The 18,036-nt window shown below is 36.0% G+C and overlaps 1 protein-coding gene across 7 annotated transcripts in view; it reads right to left on the reverse strand.

Annotated features, from left to right (window-relative positions):
- The window catches only part of SLTM (SAFB like transcription modulator), a 62,474-nt gene that overhangs the window by 36,994 nt on the left and 7,444 nt on the right, over nt 1–18,036 (reverse strand). For 4 of the 7 annotated variants that reach the window (XM_059180637.1, XM_059180635.1, XM_059180633.1 and 1 more), the window contains exons 3-6: nt 13,386–13,471; nt 10,183–10,380; nt 9,279–9,326; nt 1,150–1,177 (exon numbers count right to left, since the gene is read on the reverse strand). In XM_059180637.1, the coding sequence (XP_059036620.1) occupies nt 1,150–1,177; nt 9,279–9,326; nt 10,183–10,380; nt 13,386–13,471 (360 nt within the window). The remainder of the gene's footprint in view (nt 1–1,149; nt 1,178–9,278; nt 9,327–10,182; nt 10,381–13,385; nt 13,472–18,036) is intronic. The other 3 variants (XM_059180636.1, XM_059180634.1, XM_059180639.1) reach the window with 1 other exon arrangement.

Here is an 18,036-nt window from a genome sequence, read left to right on the forward strand (position 1 = left end):
AAAAGGATCTCTACATACAAATACCAAACAACAAAAGTGAAGAAATGGTTCCATCCTTAGGATACCAACTCTTCGTTTGTGGTTATAAGTTAATGGCATATGGAAGATTTTGTTTCCCTCCATGAGGTAAGTGACAAATGTGGAGATTTGTTATTCAGTGTTCGAATCATCTTGGGTTTAACCCTTGTGACCTTCTGAACTCCCATGGTGACATCTTGAAAGGTCACAGTCTGAGGACAACAGTCTTCACAGTTTTTCAGGGCCCCATCCTTTTCATTCTTCTTATTCAATTCTTGGGTAGTCCAGAATCCTATGGAAAACTGCTACAGAAGACTCCAAAGATGGCCTGCTCCATAATGTTCAGGAAATTGGTTATTTCCAGTCTTCATCCTGTCCAGCCAGTCCTGCAATTATCATTTTCGAAGATGTCTTGCATTCCCCCAAAATGGAAAGGCTTCGGGCATGTGATGTTTTTCAGTCAGTAGCTTTACTTCATCATCGCTTTTGGACTTTTTATTCTGCCTTGCTTAGAACCCTGCTCCATGTCCTTTCTAGTCCAAAGGAGGACCTTTGACTTCCATCCAAGAACTCTTCCATCCGTAACCTCATAGTGATCAACGCATTACTACTGACGTCCCTGTAATTGTATTGGATGAGCCAGTTCTCCTAAACTATGAAAACTGTTGGAAGACTGTATGAAAGTTTCTCTATGCAGCAAACAAAAAGTCAGTCTCCTGGTGACCCATTTTTAGGACTGGTTGTACAATTCAATATCCATTACACTCTAGGACCCCAATAAGCACGTATGAGTTACTGCAGTGCCAGTCTTAAAGGACATTATCAACTTACCGTATGCTAGAAGTTATTTTAAAACATAAAATTAAAATTGGGTTAAATAAAATATGGCGATGTCCACTACAGTAACTGATATGTACCAGTAAGTTAGAACGTATCTTTAAAGTTAAAAACAAAATTAAAACCAATTGAAAAATAAAATCAAGATGCTAACTTAATTCACTAAATTGATAAATTTGAAAATAAATTCATTTCAAAAATAAGATTTCAAAGAAGGAATGTTTTATTTTTACATAATTTACTATTTCTCTAAATGTTAGCAATTTTTAAAACTCTACTTGGCATCAAACATACCTTTCTCATTTTCTTCTTCCTCACCATCCTGAAATTCAAAGAATAATCAAATGTAAAATGAATTCACTTAAAACTAGATTTTAGTAACAGCACAAAAGCAGTGAGGTTAAACTGGTATATAATTTAATAATATTAATTAGGGACACCTATCACTAACAAATATAGGATATTCCAATCAGAACGAGAGCCCATTTAGAGAAATGTGGCACATTAGCTGGTGGTTGTGGTTTCAGACAAAACAGGAAAATCTATCAGTAATTAGGTCAGTTATCAATTGGATTAGTTTCAGTATTCAAAACTAGTTTATAGAATCTGAATCTTAAATCAAAGAGTTGCCGAAAGACTGACCTGATTATCTTATGTGACTCAGTTCAAAAGCACAAAGGCGTGCTATTCAAAATACTACGAGAAAGTATACTGTGAATATATACACTTTCGAGGGCTTAAATGCACATTAATAAAACAAAAAAAAACCCTTCCAGGCATCTCAGAAGAGGGGTGACTACAAGAATAGTTATTTTCAAATTATTTGTTCCTTTTTTCTGTTGAAAATGAATTCACAGCAGTCACATATACCCTGATGGTCACTTTAAAAATGGTATTTGCACAACAGGTAATCAAAATCATAACTTGTGCTGTTTTAAAAATATGACTGATTTTAATTTTAAAATACGTGGTCTTTTCACTTAGTCTAAAACTAAGCATGTGCTAGCATGAAAACAGGAATACCTAAAGGTATTTTACCTTTTTCTCTACCCAGCAAATACTGCAAAACCCCCTGGAGGTAGTCAAAGTCACACCAAGGAAAAAAACCAACATTTTCCCCAAACTGAAGATCATAACAAATAAGCAAATATTCATTTAATCTCAGGAAAGAAAAAAAAAAGGTTAAGGGATATTTTAATTTATAACTTTTAAAATAAAAGCTGAGTAGCACCTGGGTGGCTCAGTCAATTAAATGTCTGCCTTCAACTCGTGTCATGATCCTAGTGTCCTGGGATGGAGCTCTGCATCAGGCTCCCTGCTCAATGGCAAGCCTGCTTCTCCCTCTCCTATTCCCCCTGCTTGTGTTCCCTCTCTCGCTTGCTCTCTGTCAAATAAATGAGTAAAATCTTTAAAAATAAAATAAAATAAAAGCTGAGTAGCAGCAGATCATTTTCAGTCAAGGTGGTGTGACGCTACCACATACAAAGCCTTAGAGTGTAGGGTCTCAAACTGAGCCTGTATCAGAATCCCCTGGAAGGCTTGTTAAAACAGTTTGCTGAGCACCAACCCAGAGTTTCTAATTCAGGTCTGGAAGCAGGGCTTGAGCATCTTCATCTCTAACAAGTTTCCAGGTGATGCTGATGCTGTTGGTCCAAGGACTACACTTTTAACAACTACTTACTGCCTTAGAGTGACAGCCTAGTAGTGAAAGAAGACTTTAAACATTGAACCGTAAACAAAACTTTAAATGGCGTATTTATCTTGCAACACAATTTAAGATTCCAGAAAAGCATGCATTCCTTAAAAATGTCAAATACCTTACCGTATGTTCAAAATTACATCCGATAACCACATTTCTAAGAAATCACTTTAAAGGCTTTTTCAACTTTCAGCTAACATGTAAGTGCCCCCGAATTATGGAATGCCCAACTGTTTTACACACTAAACATGAAGGAAACTATAAACACTGAAACAACTTAGCCACAAGCTTAGGAAGTAAGAGTCCAAAACTAAGTAGATTACTGATTTATAATAGCAAAGTGAATTATTTGAAGTGAAGTATTATCACGTAAGTCCATTATATTATGTTCTAATAACCTCTTTACTGTTGTTCTGTTGAACCAGAATTTAGTTTTAGTCATTGTTTCTAATCTGCAACATCTGGAAAGGAAAGAAAAATGCTTTCACTTGGGTAGAGCGACAGATAATGGCAGCAAAGAAAGGATGAAACTGTTGAGATATCTTTTTCTTCCCAATTCTTTTAGTTTAGTATTTATTAGTCTTTTGACAGGGAGAAACAAACTGGAATATCTTAACTTTTACTCAGGACAACAAATGAACTTAAAGAATGCAACTTGCTGCTTCTTTATCTACCAAGAGCACACAACTTCCCAGTTATTCTTTTAGAGTTACGATATTGACAGGTTCAAGAAAAAAAAAATGGCCAAATTATCTCCTATTTTAAAATGTAAAAAAAATTAAATACTGAGATGTAAAAAAACGAAATCCTTTCTGCTGTAATTCTACCAATTAGAAATGTTATTTCCTGCTGCTAAAATAACTGGTAAGGTTTGCCTTACTTTGCTGAAGAGCTTTTAGATATTTATCCTAATTATTCAACATGCCTTCCAAAGGGGCTCATACATAACATATTAGTTTCTCAAATTAAAGGGAATACTAGTTTTACTACATATACTTAAATGCCCCAAGAAGAGTCTGGCCCAGCTTCTGGAAAATAAACCCAACTACAGCTGAGAGTAAACCACAGAAACCACTAGGGTTAGTAGAAAAAACGAGCCACAGATCAGCACAGGCTTTGCGGTGCAGTGTGTGGACACAAAGCACTACTAAAGTCAAACCTCTGGCCCTAAGCAAGCCTAAAAGTCCTCGTAATAAGGAAACAAAACAAGAAATACAACAAAGACAATGGGAGACTTTTCCCATCTAAATGATACAAACAATATGCATCTTATCTGAAAATAATTTTCCTCCACTGAAAAAAGGTTTTTTTGGGAATGAAAAATATAGTAAATCAGTAACAACAATGTAAAGCATTCCCTTATATTTTTTAGTTTATCTTGGAAAAAATGTAACATTTCACATATGAAAATGAAGAAATGCTTTCCGTAAGGTAGGAATTCATGTTGTGTATCTTTGTAGCAGGATCTACAACCTTTAGTCAAATGCCAAAAGTCACATACAAAGCTTCTCTATTTTTCTTTCACCCTAGGAACAGCAATGATGAGACAAAAATGAGCAAAGGGCTTATTTTTCAGTTAATGAAGTGTTTACTATATATATAGTAAGTATACACATACACACGTGTATATTCTATGTGTGTATATATGTATATATACACACACACACTCATTTTACCTTCCCCTAGGTTAAACTTGTGAGACATGTAACATATATGTACTATGTAAGAAGATCTCCTCTGGAAAGCCTCCTTTCCCCTGATTGTATATAAACACTATATTCAGGGGCGCCTGGGTGGCTCAGTTGGTTGAGCGACTGCCTTCGACTCAGGTCATGACCCCGGACTTCCGGAATCTCGGCCTGCCTTGGGCTCCCAGCTCCTTGGGGAGCCTGCTTCTCCCTCTGACCTTCTCCTCTCTCATGCTCTCTCTCACTTATTCTCTCTCAAATAAATAAATAAAATCTTTAAAAAAATAAAAAAAATAAACACTATATTCAGCCTGATTTAAAATAAACCTTCAAAATAACCTTAAACCACCAACTGCCCACTATCTATCTGGCAGTAAGCTAAAGGTCATAGGAAATACAAAATAAGTACTCAAATAAGTACTCAAAATACGTACATGATAAGTAATCAATAAACACTTGTTGAATGATTTTACTGAATAAATGTAGTGTGAGACACTATTATTTTTAGATGGAAGGAATGAACAAACTGCTCACTTCCATGTATGTAATAGGCTTAACTGTGGCACTGTGTAAGTACAGTGGAATTCGGAAAACAACATTTGCTAGCGTGCAGTTATTTAGTGAAAAGAACACCAAACTAGACATCCTAAGACCTGGGTATTTATCCTATCTTTACCACTGAAACAGTTGTACTCTGTGGTATTGTCATCCATCTAGCTAAATTTTATCCATAAAAGAGAGATAACCTATGACCAATACAGAATACAAGTAATTACATAAGATAATGGGATGTAAAAAGTTCTCTGTAAACCATAAGGCACTACATAAGAGATATTAGAGAAAGTTTTATGGAGGAGATACAGATAAATCCGGCTTTCAAAGTACATAGACTTCATATTACAAAAAAACAGGTATCAAATTAGTGAAACATAAAGGGCAAGGGCAAATAGGAAAAGGAATATACATGGTGTGATCACAGAAGACTGAAAAGACTGAGGTTAGAGGAAATTTTTAAGAATTAAAGCACTAGCAAACAAACGTTTTTTTGAGAAAAATTTCTCCCAAATTCTCAAGTAATGGGTATCTTCAAGCTAATACAGTATCACAAATAACCAGACTGCATATGTACTAAGTGCCATATCTATGACCAATCCCAACATCAATCCAGCAGGTAGAAATTATTATGTTTATTTTACAGACATAGAAACTAAGAGAATCTGCCCAAATTCATAAATTATTATAGGTAACTAATACAAGCACAATTTAAACCAAATTCCATGTAGTATAACAGGCTAATGCTTAAAGGTCAAATATTTAAAATCCAAGCAAGCCTGAAAACTGGCTTGAGTGAAGGGACTTTTTGAATGCATTTTTCTCATAGCTTTGATTTGGGAACCATGTACATATTGTAAACAGTTATAAAATCAGATTTAATTTTCCAGCTATTCTGAATTATATACTCACAAAAAGTTACAGATCCAATTTCCTTAAAACCAATACTTTAATTATTGAAAATTAAATGAAACAAGTCAACCTAAATATGTATGAGTTGGTGATATAAGCACAGAGAGCAGAACTAGTCTAATAGGCAGTTAATTGTTCATTCCCAGAAGGATCCATCTTTAGGACAGATATAACAGGAAAAAAATCTTAAAATTATTTTCAGTAATCTTTTTGGTAGTGGTGTTGGTATTAAGTTTCTTAGACTGTTGTATGTGTACTGTAAGACAAAGAAAATGATTGACATAGAAGTATCCCTATGACCTCAAAATCTATTTAACTTAAAAGCAAAACCAAACCAAAAACCACACACATTCACTAGCACTGTACATTGGAAGAAAAGACCTAGAAAACATGAAAACCCAGTAGCATTGAACACCCCTACTATTGAGACTAGGTTCTTGAGAACCACTTACAACTAAAAGGAAAAAATGGGTACTTAGGTCTACAGAAGAAAAAGGAACATCCTTACATATGAGAAAGCAATCAAAAACTACTAGGATCATGTTGAAATGGGGCCATTTGAACACTGAACAACAACTACAATGAACTTACACATTAAATACATTTAAATCCATAAATGCAAAATGAAACTGAGAAAAAAAGGAAATATAAAAAACTCAGTAGTCACTGCTAAAGATGGTAATGAACTGGCTCATTATTCCAAAAATTGGTAAATAAAAGGAAAAGCATCAGGCTTAAATACAGATGCTGCCTTTCCTTTGTAAATGGTACCACTGAGTAACCAAATAGTATGAGATATTTCTATCTCTAGGATCATTCCTAATAAATAAGGAAGAAATGATAGAATGAGAATATCACCACCTTGATCCAAGGGCTATGGATCATCAATGCTCGGTACAATCATCAAGTATAACTAGACATTATGTGCAGCCAAATGGAAAAACATGACACTATCTATGAAGTAGTGGGTATGTTGGGGTGGGCGTGGGATACCCTGCAGTGGATAGCAAGCCTCTAGATCCCACACCCAACTTACCAATTTATAGAGAATACAGTAAACAAAGAATCATGTTGAATGACTCCCCAGAAATGTAATCAGCAAAAATCTCGACTCCGGAAACCCTACAAGCAGGGATAGGCAAACTACACTAGATGCCTCTTTTTGTAAGTATTTTTACTGAAACAGCCATATGCATTCATTTATCCCGTTCATCTATCCACTGTCTGTGTCTGTTTTCACAAAACAATGGAAGAGTTAAATAGTTAAAACATAGATCATATGGCCCACAACAGCTAAAATATTTTCTACCTAGTCCCATTAAGAAACTCGGCCAAACACCCCGGGCTCTACAGAATACACAACTCAATTTCTTCACCTACTGATCTTTTAAAAGAGGTCTAATGAACATTTCAATCAAACACAATGGGTTCATCTTATTTGCATCTGGATTCAAACAAAACCTGTAAAAACAAAAAGCAAAACAAAAACTACACACAATTGAACATTTGAATACTAATTAAATATTTAATGACACTAAAATCTTATATTAGGAGTAATAATGTAAAAAATAAAACATTACTTTAGAGATACATCATGAAATTTTTAAAGCAATATATGACGTCAAGGATTTGTTCCAATAAACAAAGGGAAAAGTGAATGGAGCTATAAATGAAACAAGACTGTCCATGAGTTGTAACAGCTAAATCTGGGTGATGGTTACACTCTATGTAGTACACTCTATTATTTAATGCCCACAGTAAGACAATATATTCACTAAGCATGTTTAGAAGCATTAGAACATATGTTCTGGATGTTCCACTCTGCATTATTTAGAAGGAGAAAAAAGGTCATTTTACTTAAAGAAAACTTCTTTGAAGATGTACCCTCCCTATCTTTTGATACAATCAGGCGATACTTGCCTCTTGATGAGAACGAGTAACTGTTCTTTCATTATCAGGATATAAGGGGAGCAAGGCCATCTTCAGGCCATAAAAATTTATTAAAATTAGAAAAAGGCATTCATTCCTTAAGATACTTTACTTCCATCTGCTAAATTTCCATAATACATACATAGTTTATTATGAGAATGGGGACCCTTAGATATGATTGGTGCCTTTACACAACTTACAACCTGTACAACTTCAGGAGTGGCCGTTAGTGGAAATGAACAAGCTAGCTACTAGCTAAAGAATATGAAGAGCTCAACTCTACCTTTCTGCAAATTTGTAAAATTTGAGAAAGTTAATTTTCCTCACCTAATCTTTACCACTTAGAAATGAACCTATGGGGGTGCCTGGGTGGCTCAGTGGGCTAAGCCGCTGCCTTCAGCTCAGGTCATGATCTCAGGGTCCTGGGATCGAGTCCCATATCGGGCTCTCTGCTCAGCAGGGAGCCTGCTTCCCTCTCTCTCTGCCTGCCTCTCCATCTACTTGTGATTTCTCTCTGTCAAATAAATAAATAAAATCTTTAAAAAAAAAAAAAAAAAAAAAAAAAGAAATGAACCTATGCATAGCTAGTACATGGAACAAATCTATAGACTTTCACAGTCCTAACATTTCCTTCCTGAATATTCTCAATTATGACACATTTCTCCCAGAAATGCAGTTTCTCCCCCACTGCAATAAATGCAGAGAGCCAAGATACAACCTAACCAGCATTTGTGGCTCACCATCATTTCAAAGGTAAGAGAGCTGCAGGAAAGAAGGCGTGCATGACCAGAGGTAATCAGCTAAGCAGTGCTAAATATGAACCCCACTACATACTCTTCTAGCGAATATTAACTAAGGAAATAACAGCCCTGATCACAGATTTTTCTAAATCTGAGAAACAGAGGAAACTCCAATCTCTACTTCAAAGCATACGATTTAAAGATACATGAACAAGGCTTCTTGAGTATAGATATGAGAAAAGAAAAGGATAAGCTAAAAAGAAAACATTGTTGCAACTGAGCTATATAAATGTGTTTATAACCCCTATAAACCATGCTCTAAAATATATGTTATATAAATCATATATACCAAAAAAACACAATACGCAATAGAAGTGCACTCCTTCTCTACACACACACACACACACACACACACACACACATACACATCCCCCAAGTAAATCTCTAGAACAGAGATTTTTACCATTTTTACACGATGCCCATCCTAGGTGTTAAATTAGCAAAATCTTAAATAAAGCTTTGAAAAGGATATTAGTACATTTAAATAATTAACTTCATAGCAAAGTAACGAAAAAAAAATCAAGGAGAGTGCAGACTTCTCAAAAGACTGGTAACCAGAGTTGTTTTTTGTTTCTTCTTTTTTTTTTTTTAAACAGAAAGGATGGACTATTTTTATTTTTCTTCTGAAAATGGTAGGAACTTTGTTATAATATCTTCCAATTACCTTTGTGGCAACAGAATTTCAGCTGCCAATTTTAACTGTTTCGTATATACCACATAAATAATTCAGTATTGAGTTTATGGCAGTTTTATGAATTAGAGGATTTTGAAGTCAAAATAAGATTCCTTTTCCAAGCCCTTCCACCCACAATATCGTATTCATAGGACTAAATATAAACTTACTTGGGCTGTTAGAAAGGTATCATCTTCACCTTCTTGAGCTTCAATTTCCTAAGTAAAAGGGTATACAATAGCTTTGCTTTACAAAATATCTGGGTAACATGAGAATGCTTCTATGCTCTACCCAATTATCACTTGCCTTGTGTTCTGCCGTGTCTATGATACCATGTATACTAAGTCAATGCTTAATAATGTAGACTATATATTTTATGCCAACATAAAAATAGTCACGTTGATAGAGAATTAGAAAAATCTCTTGAGCCCTTCATTTATTGAGCTAGGTAGAACAGAAGTATTCTAAGCATGAACATTAACAGCACTGACTCCCTCCATAATCCACTGGCTTTCTTAAGACATACTAACATACTTCAAAGCAGGACAAATGGTCTCTTTCAAACAAAGAAAGTATTTTTTTAAATTATATGTCTTTAAATTAAACTTTCCTAAGTAATTCCCCACCCTTGATAATAACCAAAGAAATGCAAGTTAATCTTTTAGCTCTACTAAAGTAGCAACGGATTAAAAGCTACCATCAGTAGTGTTGGCAACATCAGTGACTGATACACTCATCCATAGTGGAGGAGAAAACAACTTCAATGTAAATGTCCCATATCAAAGGAGTGGCTACTCAGTCTAGTAAGTTACGGTGTAACACAAGCATTATGAAGTTATCATGGTATGTCATATAGAACAAATAGCAACTAAAGGTATGATAACTACTATGTACAAATATATACAAATGTGGAAGATAATAAGCCAAAATTTAAAAGCTAGTAGGATTCCAGGTGATTTATAAATTCAAAATTTTCTGAAAATTCTGAGACTTCCACATTGAACTAGAAAAAATACTTTTTATTATTTATTACTTAATTTATCTGTTCACATTTTAAAAAAACTGTCTAAAGACCTGACTTTCGATGTCCTCTTTTTCTATATCTTCTATTGCTTCTGCCTCTATTAATTCATGAGTTCTCTTGTTCTCTTCTGTAGAAAGTGACTCCTTGGAATGTACAGTTTCTTCTTCATTTTCACCAAATTCTTCAGAGTCCTTTAGTTCATCAATTCCATCTTGTTCATGTGCCTCTTGATTCTCCAATTCACAGTCCTTTTAATGGTAAGAAAATTTGGTACAGCTAGAGGCAAAGCAGTGCAGGCTATCCACCAAACGTTTCTGGTAATTTACATGCCTACCTGTTTTAAATTTTACCATATTTTGACATTATTCCCAAAGTCAAAGTTCAATCATTTGACCTTACATATTAACTGTGTCTTTAAAAATAGAGGGAGTCAAATTCCAAAGTCACTGAACCATGCATCTAAGTTCCCAAACCTCTCACACTGAGATACGCACTAACTGGATTACTACTAGAGATGCTCTCAAGTTCCGGTTATTTAATATTTACCAAATCACATCCCAGGAGCTTTCCTCGAAAATAAAGCTTCACAGAAATGACTTGATTTCTCCATGTGCCATAGTTTGATTTAACTTCAAAAACTCTGTGAATCTTACATATTATAACAAGGTTTATTTCTAATTAATAATAAGGCACCCCAACTGTTATATTCTGTTCTTTGAAAAAAAAAAAAAAAAAGCAAATCATTAATGTATTTGCTTTGAAATCTATCACTGTGCCACAGTCTCAGTTAGGCAGGGGAACACAGGTTGGGATTGTCTTGGTGAAGGAATTCTGTTTGCCCTTCAAAGTTTATCGACACACAGTACTACAGCAGAAACAAAGAAAAGCAGCAGTCTAATTAGTTTCCTCTTTAACTGCAAAGAAAGGGTTGAAAGCGATGAACACTTCCCCTTTCCATGTTCTTACGGTAAATATAACAGATTAAAGAAAAGGCTTCGGGATTAAAAGGGGAAAAGGGCAGGGGCATGACTATTAATCATTCAAAACTGAACTGCAGTGAGGAAATAGAAATTTCTGGGGAGGCGGGCAAAGGAAAGGAATAGGATTGTATTGTGAGTGTGAAGTACTTGGGAGCAGGGCACATCTCTGGAGGGCAGGTTTAACCAGCCTCACCACGTATGAGTAAGGGAACACTGGAGGTTGCAAACAGAGTAGGGGACTGTATAACAATAGTAAATGCAACAACAACAACAACAACAAAAAAAAAAAAAAAAAAAAAAGAAAGAAAGAAAGAAAAAAAGAAAAGCAACCAAGGGAAATCACCCAGGGAACTTCATCTACGAGTGCTAACTCCAACCATTCTCCTCTTTTCATCTACAAATGAAAGCAATTACTATACTATTTACATCTAGGCAATAGGTGAGATTTACTCACCACTACAGTATAAATTCTAGAATTACCAATACTGAGAGAGAAGTATATTCACTTAATTTCTATCAAATACATCACACATGCCGGTACTCCCAAAGCAAAAAAGGAAGTACAAAGAAACTGAAGATTTATTTAAATTGGACTTTTTTTTAAAGCTCCTTTGTTCTTCTAGACATTATGACCAGTTTCATTTAATAATAACACAAAGGTATCTTTTGCAGCACACGCAAGAGACAATACTATTATGCGAAATAGAAGTATATATCTCCTAACATTTCAAATGAATGTTAAGATTTTTAATGAACTGTAGAGCTAAAAGTTAGACCTTTGAAAATTAAAAATTTTTACTAAGTCACAATGTTTTTCCAGCTTAGGGGTAATTTTTGCTTACTCATAACACTCACTAGTGAAGACACCTGGAGAAAATAAGAGTAAAGGAACAAACCTAAAGGAAGAGGTATCACAAGGATAACAGAATACAGAGACCGGACTGCTCCAAAAGGCTCAAACAAAAACTGACTACGGGCATGCAATCATCAGTTTTAAAGGCTCCCTGGGCAAGTATTTCCTAAAATTATCTGATTTCAGGGTTAAATCCTCAACCACATGTTTCTTTCTCTATGTGCATATGTACCCTCAAAGTGCAAGGTGCAAAATGTGGGAAGCGTGGTACACTCTGTGCTCTGTGTGTGCATGTAATGTGGGGAGGGAAGAGAGTTAAGCAGCAGGTGAGATGGCCGGTGAATGGGTGTGCATGTAATGTGGGGAGGGTAGAGAGTTAAGCAGCAGGTGAGATGGCCAGGTGAATGGATAGGAGCTCACTTCATGGTAGAGCACACAGACATCCAGAGATGTTAATGACCATATGGACTAAGTGTATACAGAAAACAGAATATATGGGGTATAAATGGATATAATTTAGGAGGAACTGTGCTCATTTAAATAATTCCTGCAAATGCCATGCTACTTAAGACCTAATGATCACTAAGTAGCAGATCACGTCAGTAAAAAGAACCCCCAAAACAAAAAACCTGTGATTAAAAATAACTTCTGGAACTGCCACAGCTGCAGTTAAAACTGTACACATTACTTTTCTGGCTGGTCAGTTTTGAAATACATTCATTCTTAGCCAAAAAGGACCTGGCTTAAATTTATCTTTAAAGGGCAAAACAGGGGCACCTGAGTGACTCAGTGGGTTAAGCCTCTGCCTGCAGCTCAGGTCATGATCCCAGAGTCCTGGGATCTAGCCCCGAATCGGGCTCTCTGCTCAGCAGGGAGCCTGCTTCCTCCTCTCGCTCTCTCTGCCTGCCTCTCTGCCTACTTGTGATGTCTGTCTGTCAAATGAATAAATTTAAAAAAATCTTAAATAAATAAATAAATAAAGGGCAAAACAAATTTCTTAATTTGCTCTTTACTAAGTAGCAACACATAAGCAATCTTCTATCTCCATTTTAAAGACTACCTCAATCTAAGTTCTGTGTATTTTATACAAAAGCTAAATGGAATAGGCAGATGAAAATAAACTATCAATACCCTTAGTGCAGTAACTTCTCCAGGAACTAACATATCATTTGTCCTGTAGCTGTTCCTCTGGCCCCTATGTCGGACTTCTACTGCCAGGCCTGGACCAATATTACTTTTAGCTCTCTGTCTCATGTAACTAAAGACAAAGTCATTTATTATATTTCTCAACTATGATGAGATTAACAATACTACATTAAGTCTCTATTTTACCTCCATACTTCAGGATCTATTATTCAAGTAAAATGCATGAATTCATCATGCAAAATAAACGTCTTAACCTGAGTAATTAACACTTTACCTTGACAAAAGCATCATCTTCCACAGAAGCATCTCCACTCAACTCATCTGCTTCCTGTTTTTTACCTGCGAAAGAAGGAAAATGGGCTAACAACCAATATTTTATTACTTTAAAAGTAAAAAACATTCAGAAGAGTTGACCCCACAGTATCAATCACTCTCTACTCCCAAATCATCTGACAAAACTAATGCAAACTCCTTATAAACCACCTGCTCATAGCTGTCCCAAACAAAAAAGCTTTATTAAGAACATCATGCTGCCTCACTAAACTACACAAATCATCCTAATATAAACCCATCGTCTTAACTGACTTGATATATATAATACAATTTCCTTTATGACACTCAAATTCTCTTATCTTCAATCCTTCCAGAAGTAGCAGCACATTTCAGTGGTGTTCTGAGTCTATCACCAGATGCCTCACAGCTAAGTCAGATGTAAGACAGCTCCTGTCCCCCACAAAGTCGTCCCTAAGTGCTACTCTTCAACAAGCTTTCTCTGAAATAAAATCCTAATGCTTCAATCTATACCGTACAGTCCATCAGTTGATTCTATATTGCCTCGTACTCTCAAATAAATCTTGCTTCACCATTTAAAAAAGAAAATTCCTTAAGTACAAGTGACTGCTTTTATGCTTATTTTGTATTTCTCCAAACTATACGCCAAGCAATGGGGCTTGGCGCTTAACAAAATGACTGATTTAACTGACTTAAGGCAAGGAGAAATACTTCAGACTGAAAACTGTTAATAGCCTCCAGATAGACTACCGGCCTTCCCCACCCAACTGGCATCTTCAAACTACAAATCGGTGGTTGGGACTTCAAAAATGCTTTCCACGGGGGCGCCTGGGTGGCTCAGTGGGTTAAAGCCTCTGCCTTCGGCTCAGGTCATGATCCCAGGGTCCTGGGATCGAGCCCCGCATCGGGCTCTCTGCTCAGTGGAGAGCCTGCTTCTGCCTCTCTCTCTCTCTCTACCTGCCTCTCAGCCTACTTGTGATCTCTGTCAAACAAATAAATAAAATCTTGAAAAAAAAAAATGCTTTCCACGGTTAAAGAAATACATATTTTCCACAGAGCCAATGCTAAAAGTTTATGTTTTCGGGCTACTTCACAAAAACCTACTGAACAAACCATGCATCAGAAATGCTGTAAAAAGCACAGCTGCCCAAACTTTAATATCGATGATTTTTTAATTCATTTACTTTGAAATGTGAATGGATGTTCTTTCCTGAGCCCAACTAATCATCAACTTTCCCCTTTATCTAAAACAGGGACTGCCATGTACCTATCTCAAGCTTCTGTGACTCTCACAGTAGAGAGTTTAGGTTTAAGGTGGCTGTAAAAAAAAAAAAAAAAAAAAAAGTCAGTGTACCTCCCTTTCCCGAGTCTCAACAACCTCTATCTTCCATGTACTCCTAATTCGAAACCCCTTCCTTGAAGGAGAAATAAAAAGGCAACAAGATTCTAATCCTTCCAGGTTTGTGAAAAAGATCAAGACTAAAAGTGGAGTTTTGTTATTTTGTTTTGTTTTTTTTTAACTCACTGAGGTAAAAAGGGGTTGTCCCAGTCTCTCAAGGGTTTACATGAATCAAGAGAGAAAGTGTGGAGCTTGTGTGGCATTTGGTTCCTATTTAGAATGCTGGTGTATTTTCTTAGGGAAAATAGAAATTAGAAGTTATTACAAGGGACAACTAACAGAGTCTGCTGGTCGGAAAACATTTATTACTATATTTAAAAAAAAAAAAAAAGTGCAGATGTTCCTTCCCCGAAAACAGTATCAGATGAAAAAGAGCTCACTAAATTCTTCCTTCACATTTAGAGGAAATTCCATGTTATAAAATCTTAAAGATGCTTCTTCATGGGAGAAATAAATTTTTTAAAAATATAAGACCCCAAAACACACCACCAAGTAATCTACAGAGTAGAGCTTTGGGGGGAATTCTTTCAGAACATTTGCAAACAATATTTACTCCTTAAATTTGCAAACCATTAAAAAAAAAAAAGTTCAATTGATTTTCCCAAGCACCCTATGGTACTTGGGGTAGGTAATCAAAATCTTAGGAAAAAGAGAAAATGAGCCAGAGAAGTTAAGTAGCTTGCCCAAAGTTAGTAAATGGCGTTGTCAGAACTGGAAGCCAAGGCTTCTCATTTCCAGTCCAAAGTTCTTTCCACTACATCCTATGACCTACTTAAAAGACATTATCCTAGTAAGGTGTGGTTCATTAACTCAGTTTAAAGATACTATCTTTGAAATGGCAGCCTTCAGCATTAATGACAAACTACATATGCTTTGCACACTCCTGGTCAATTTCACTTGCCTTAGTTTACTTAAAGGAAAACCAAACTGCACCACAGCAACAAAACGAACACTGGCAGTCACTATCACTGCTTAACTGGCTTCCATGGTCCAAGCACTAGGATAAACGTTTTCTATACAGTAATGTATTTATTTAATTTATTCTCCTAACTACTCTGAAACTATTATCCCCATTCTATAAAAAAGGGAACTGTTGCTCAAAAGCTAATCAGATTACAAAGCTAGTGAAGGCAGTGCTTCAGTTTATTTTTTTTATTTTTATTTTTTAAAGATTTTATTTACTTATCTTTATTTTTTAAAGACTTATTTGTGGGGCACCTGGGTGGCTCAGTGGATTAAGCCTCTGCCCTGGGATCCAGCACAGCATTGGGCTCTTTGTTCAGCAGGGAGCCTGCTCCCCCCCCCCCACCCAGGCCCCACCTCTCTGCCTACTTGTGATCTCTTTCTCTCTGTCAAATGGATTAATAAAATCTTTAACCAAAATAGTAATAATAATAATAAAATACTAAAGACTTATTTGTCAGAGAAAGCGAGAGGAGAGAGTGCATGTGCATGCACAAGCAGCAGGAGGTGGCAAGCAGAAGGAAAAAGCAGGCTCCCTGCCGAGTAAGAAGCCTGCCTGGGGACTTCATCCTAGCACCCTAAAATCAGAATCAAAGACAGATGCTTAACGAACTGAGCCACCCAGGCATCCCAACAGTGCTTCAATTTAAACCCAGGCCTATTCCCACCTTTCGAAACCCACAAAGCCATTAGATCTGTGAGTGGCTACAATGTGCCAGTTGTTAATGCTATCTCTTTTAATGTAAAAAGAGGCTCCAAAAGTCACACCCACAAAATGTTTAAAGGTAAGCCTCCAAGATTATGTAACCTGCCCCATGACAAATAGGCCATAAGAGGCAGAAGTGCACAAAAAGGCCCAACTTTGCCATGCCTTACTGTTATAAACAGCTGTACCACACAAAAGCACTGGACATTTAATTTATCAGTTTATAAACATAAAAACCATGAGGAAAAAATTTTCAAACATATAGTGATGAAACTATAATAATAATTTGATATGTTTCAAGAAAAATGAAATTTTACCCTCTTCAAAAACTGATTTAAATTTTGAAACAGTATAAGAATATTCTACTTGATGTCTCAGGAATGAGCTGACACCATTTTTTATTCTGTACATTTAGAATGAAGTCATGAACTTTATAAAGACATCTTTGATCATTCCAAAAACAAACAAGCAAAAAAACCCTGAAATTTTACACTCTAGCTTTTGACTGTTTTCATAATCTGTAACTTGGGGCTTACTTAGCACATGCTGAAATTAGAAACTATATTGTAATATCTTCCTTTATGAAAAAAGGATCATCCTTCCCCCATACAAAATATAACTCACATTTTAAAAGGCTCTGATGATCACCATCTAGCCCAGAACCTAGTACGACATTATATAATGAACAGATAGATTTCCTGACTGATAATGGGAGTATCCCTAGGTTGGATATAACAAGGTCTGGATTTCTATTCAGCCCTCACTGGAACACGAAGAGGTGACATGGCAGTCAAACTAGCACCATGTACGGTCGGTCCCATCCTCTCAGTAAAACTGTAAACTCCCAACTTCAATGATGCTAGAGTATCTATGGATTCCTAACTTATGTCACAGATGAGAGATAACTTATAAGAAAAACCAAATCCCCTTTAAATTCCAACAAGCAACACTGACCACCTTCGGCTCTTTTTTGTACAGTCAGTAACCATCTCTATTTCCAGTTCCCATTTATGCCTGTGCTAGCAACACTCCTAGAGAAAATTAATCTGGTAATCTTCAGTCCTTCAAGAACTCAGCCACATGCCACAGAAATGTGTGTTGATGCAAAAAGAAAGTGGTATGACTGGGAAGAGGGCGCTAACTTAAAGTTTAATGTAAGAGAAGCTTCACTTTTTTTTTTTTTAAAGCAACGTCTACACCTGGCATTGAGCTTGAACCCACAACCCTGAGATCGAGTCGCATGTTCCACCGACTGAACCAGCCAGTCACCCCCAAAGCCTAACTTCAATGCTCTGAGAAACAAAACCAGAAAATAAGCCGAGCAATAAAGATAGTCTGAATAACAAAATACAAATGGAAGCAAAATTAACTTTATCATATTTTAAATTATCACAGTAGTAACACATGCTGTTTTTGAAATTACATAACTTCACATAAAAACACTGCAATATTCTTTGCATGATTTTAGTCTAAAGTAAAATGGCAAAGCAAAATGTATACATCAAAGGAAGAGGACGCTAGAAATACTTTCTTAATTATGCAACATAAATGCATACAAGTCCACAA

This window comes from Mustela lutreola, chromosome 7 (assembly GCF_030435805.1).
Source record: "Mustela lutreola isolate mMusLut2 chromosome 7, mMusLut2.pri, whole genome shotgun sequence".
In the NCBI taxonomy this organism is placed as follows: Eukaryota; Metazoa; Chordata; class Mammalia; order Carnivora; family Mustelidae; genus Mustela; species Mustela lutreola.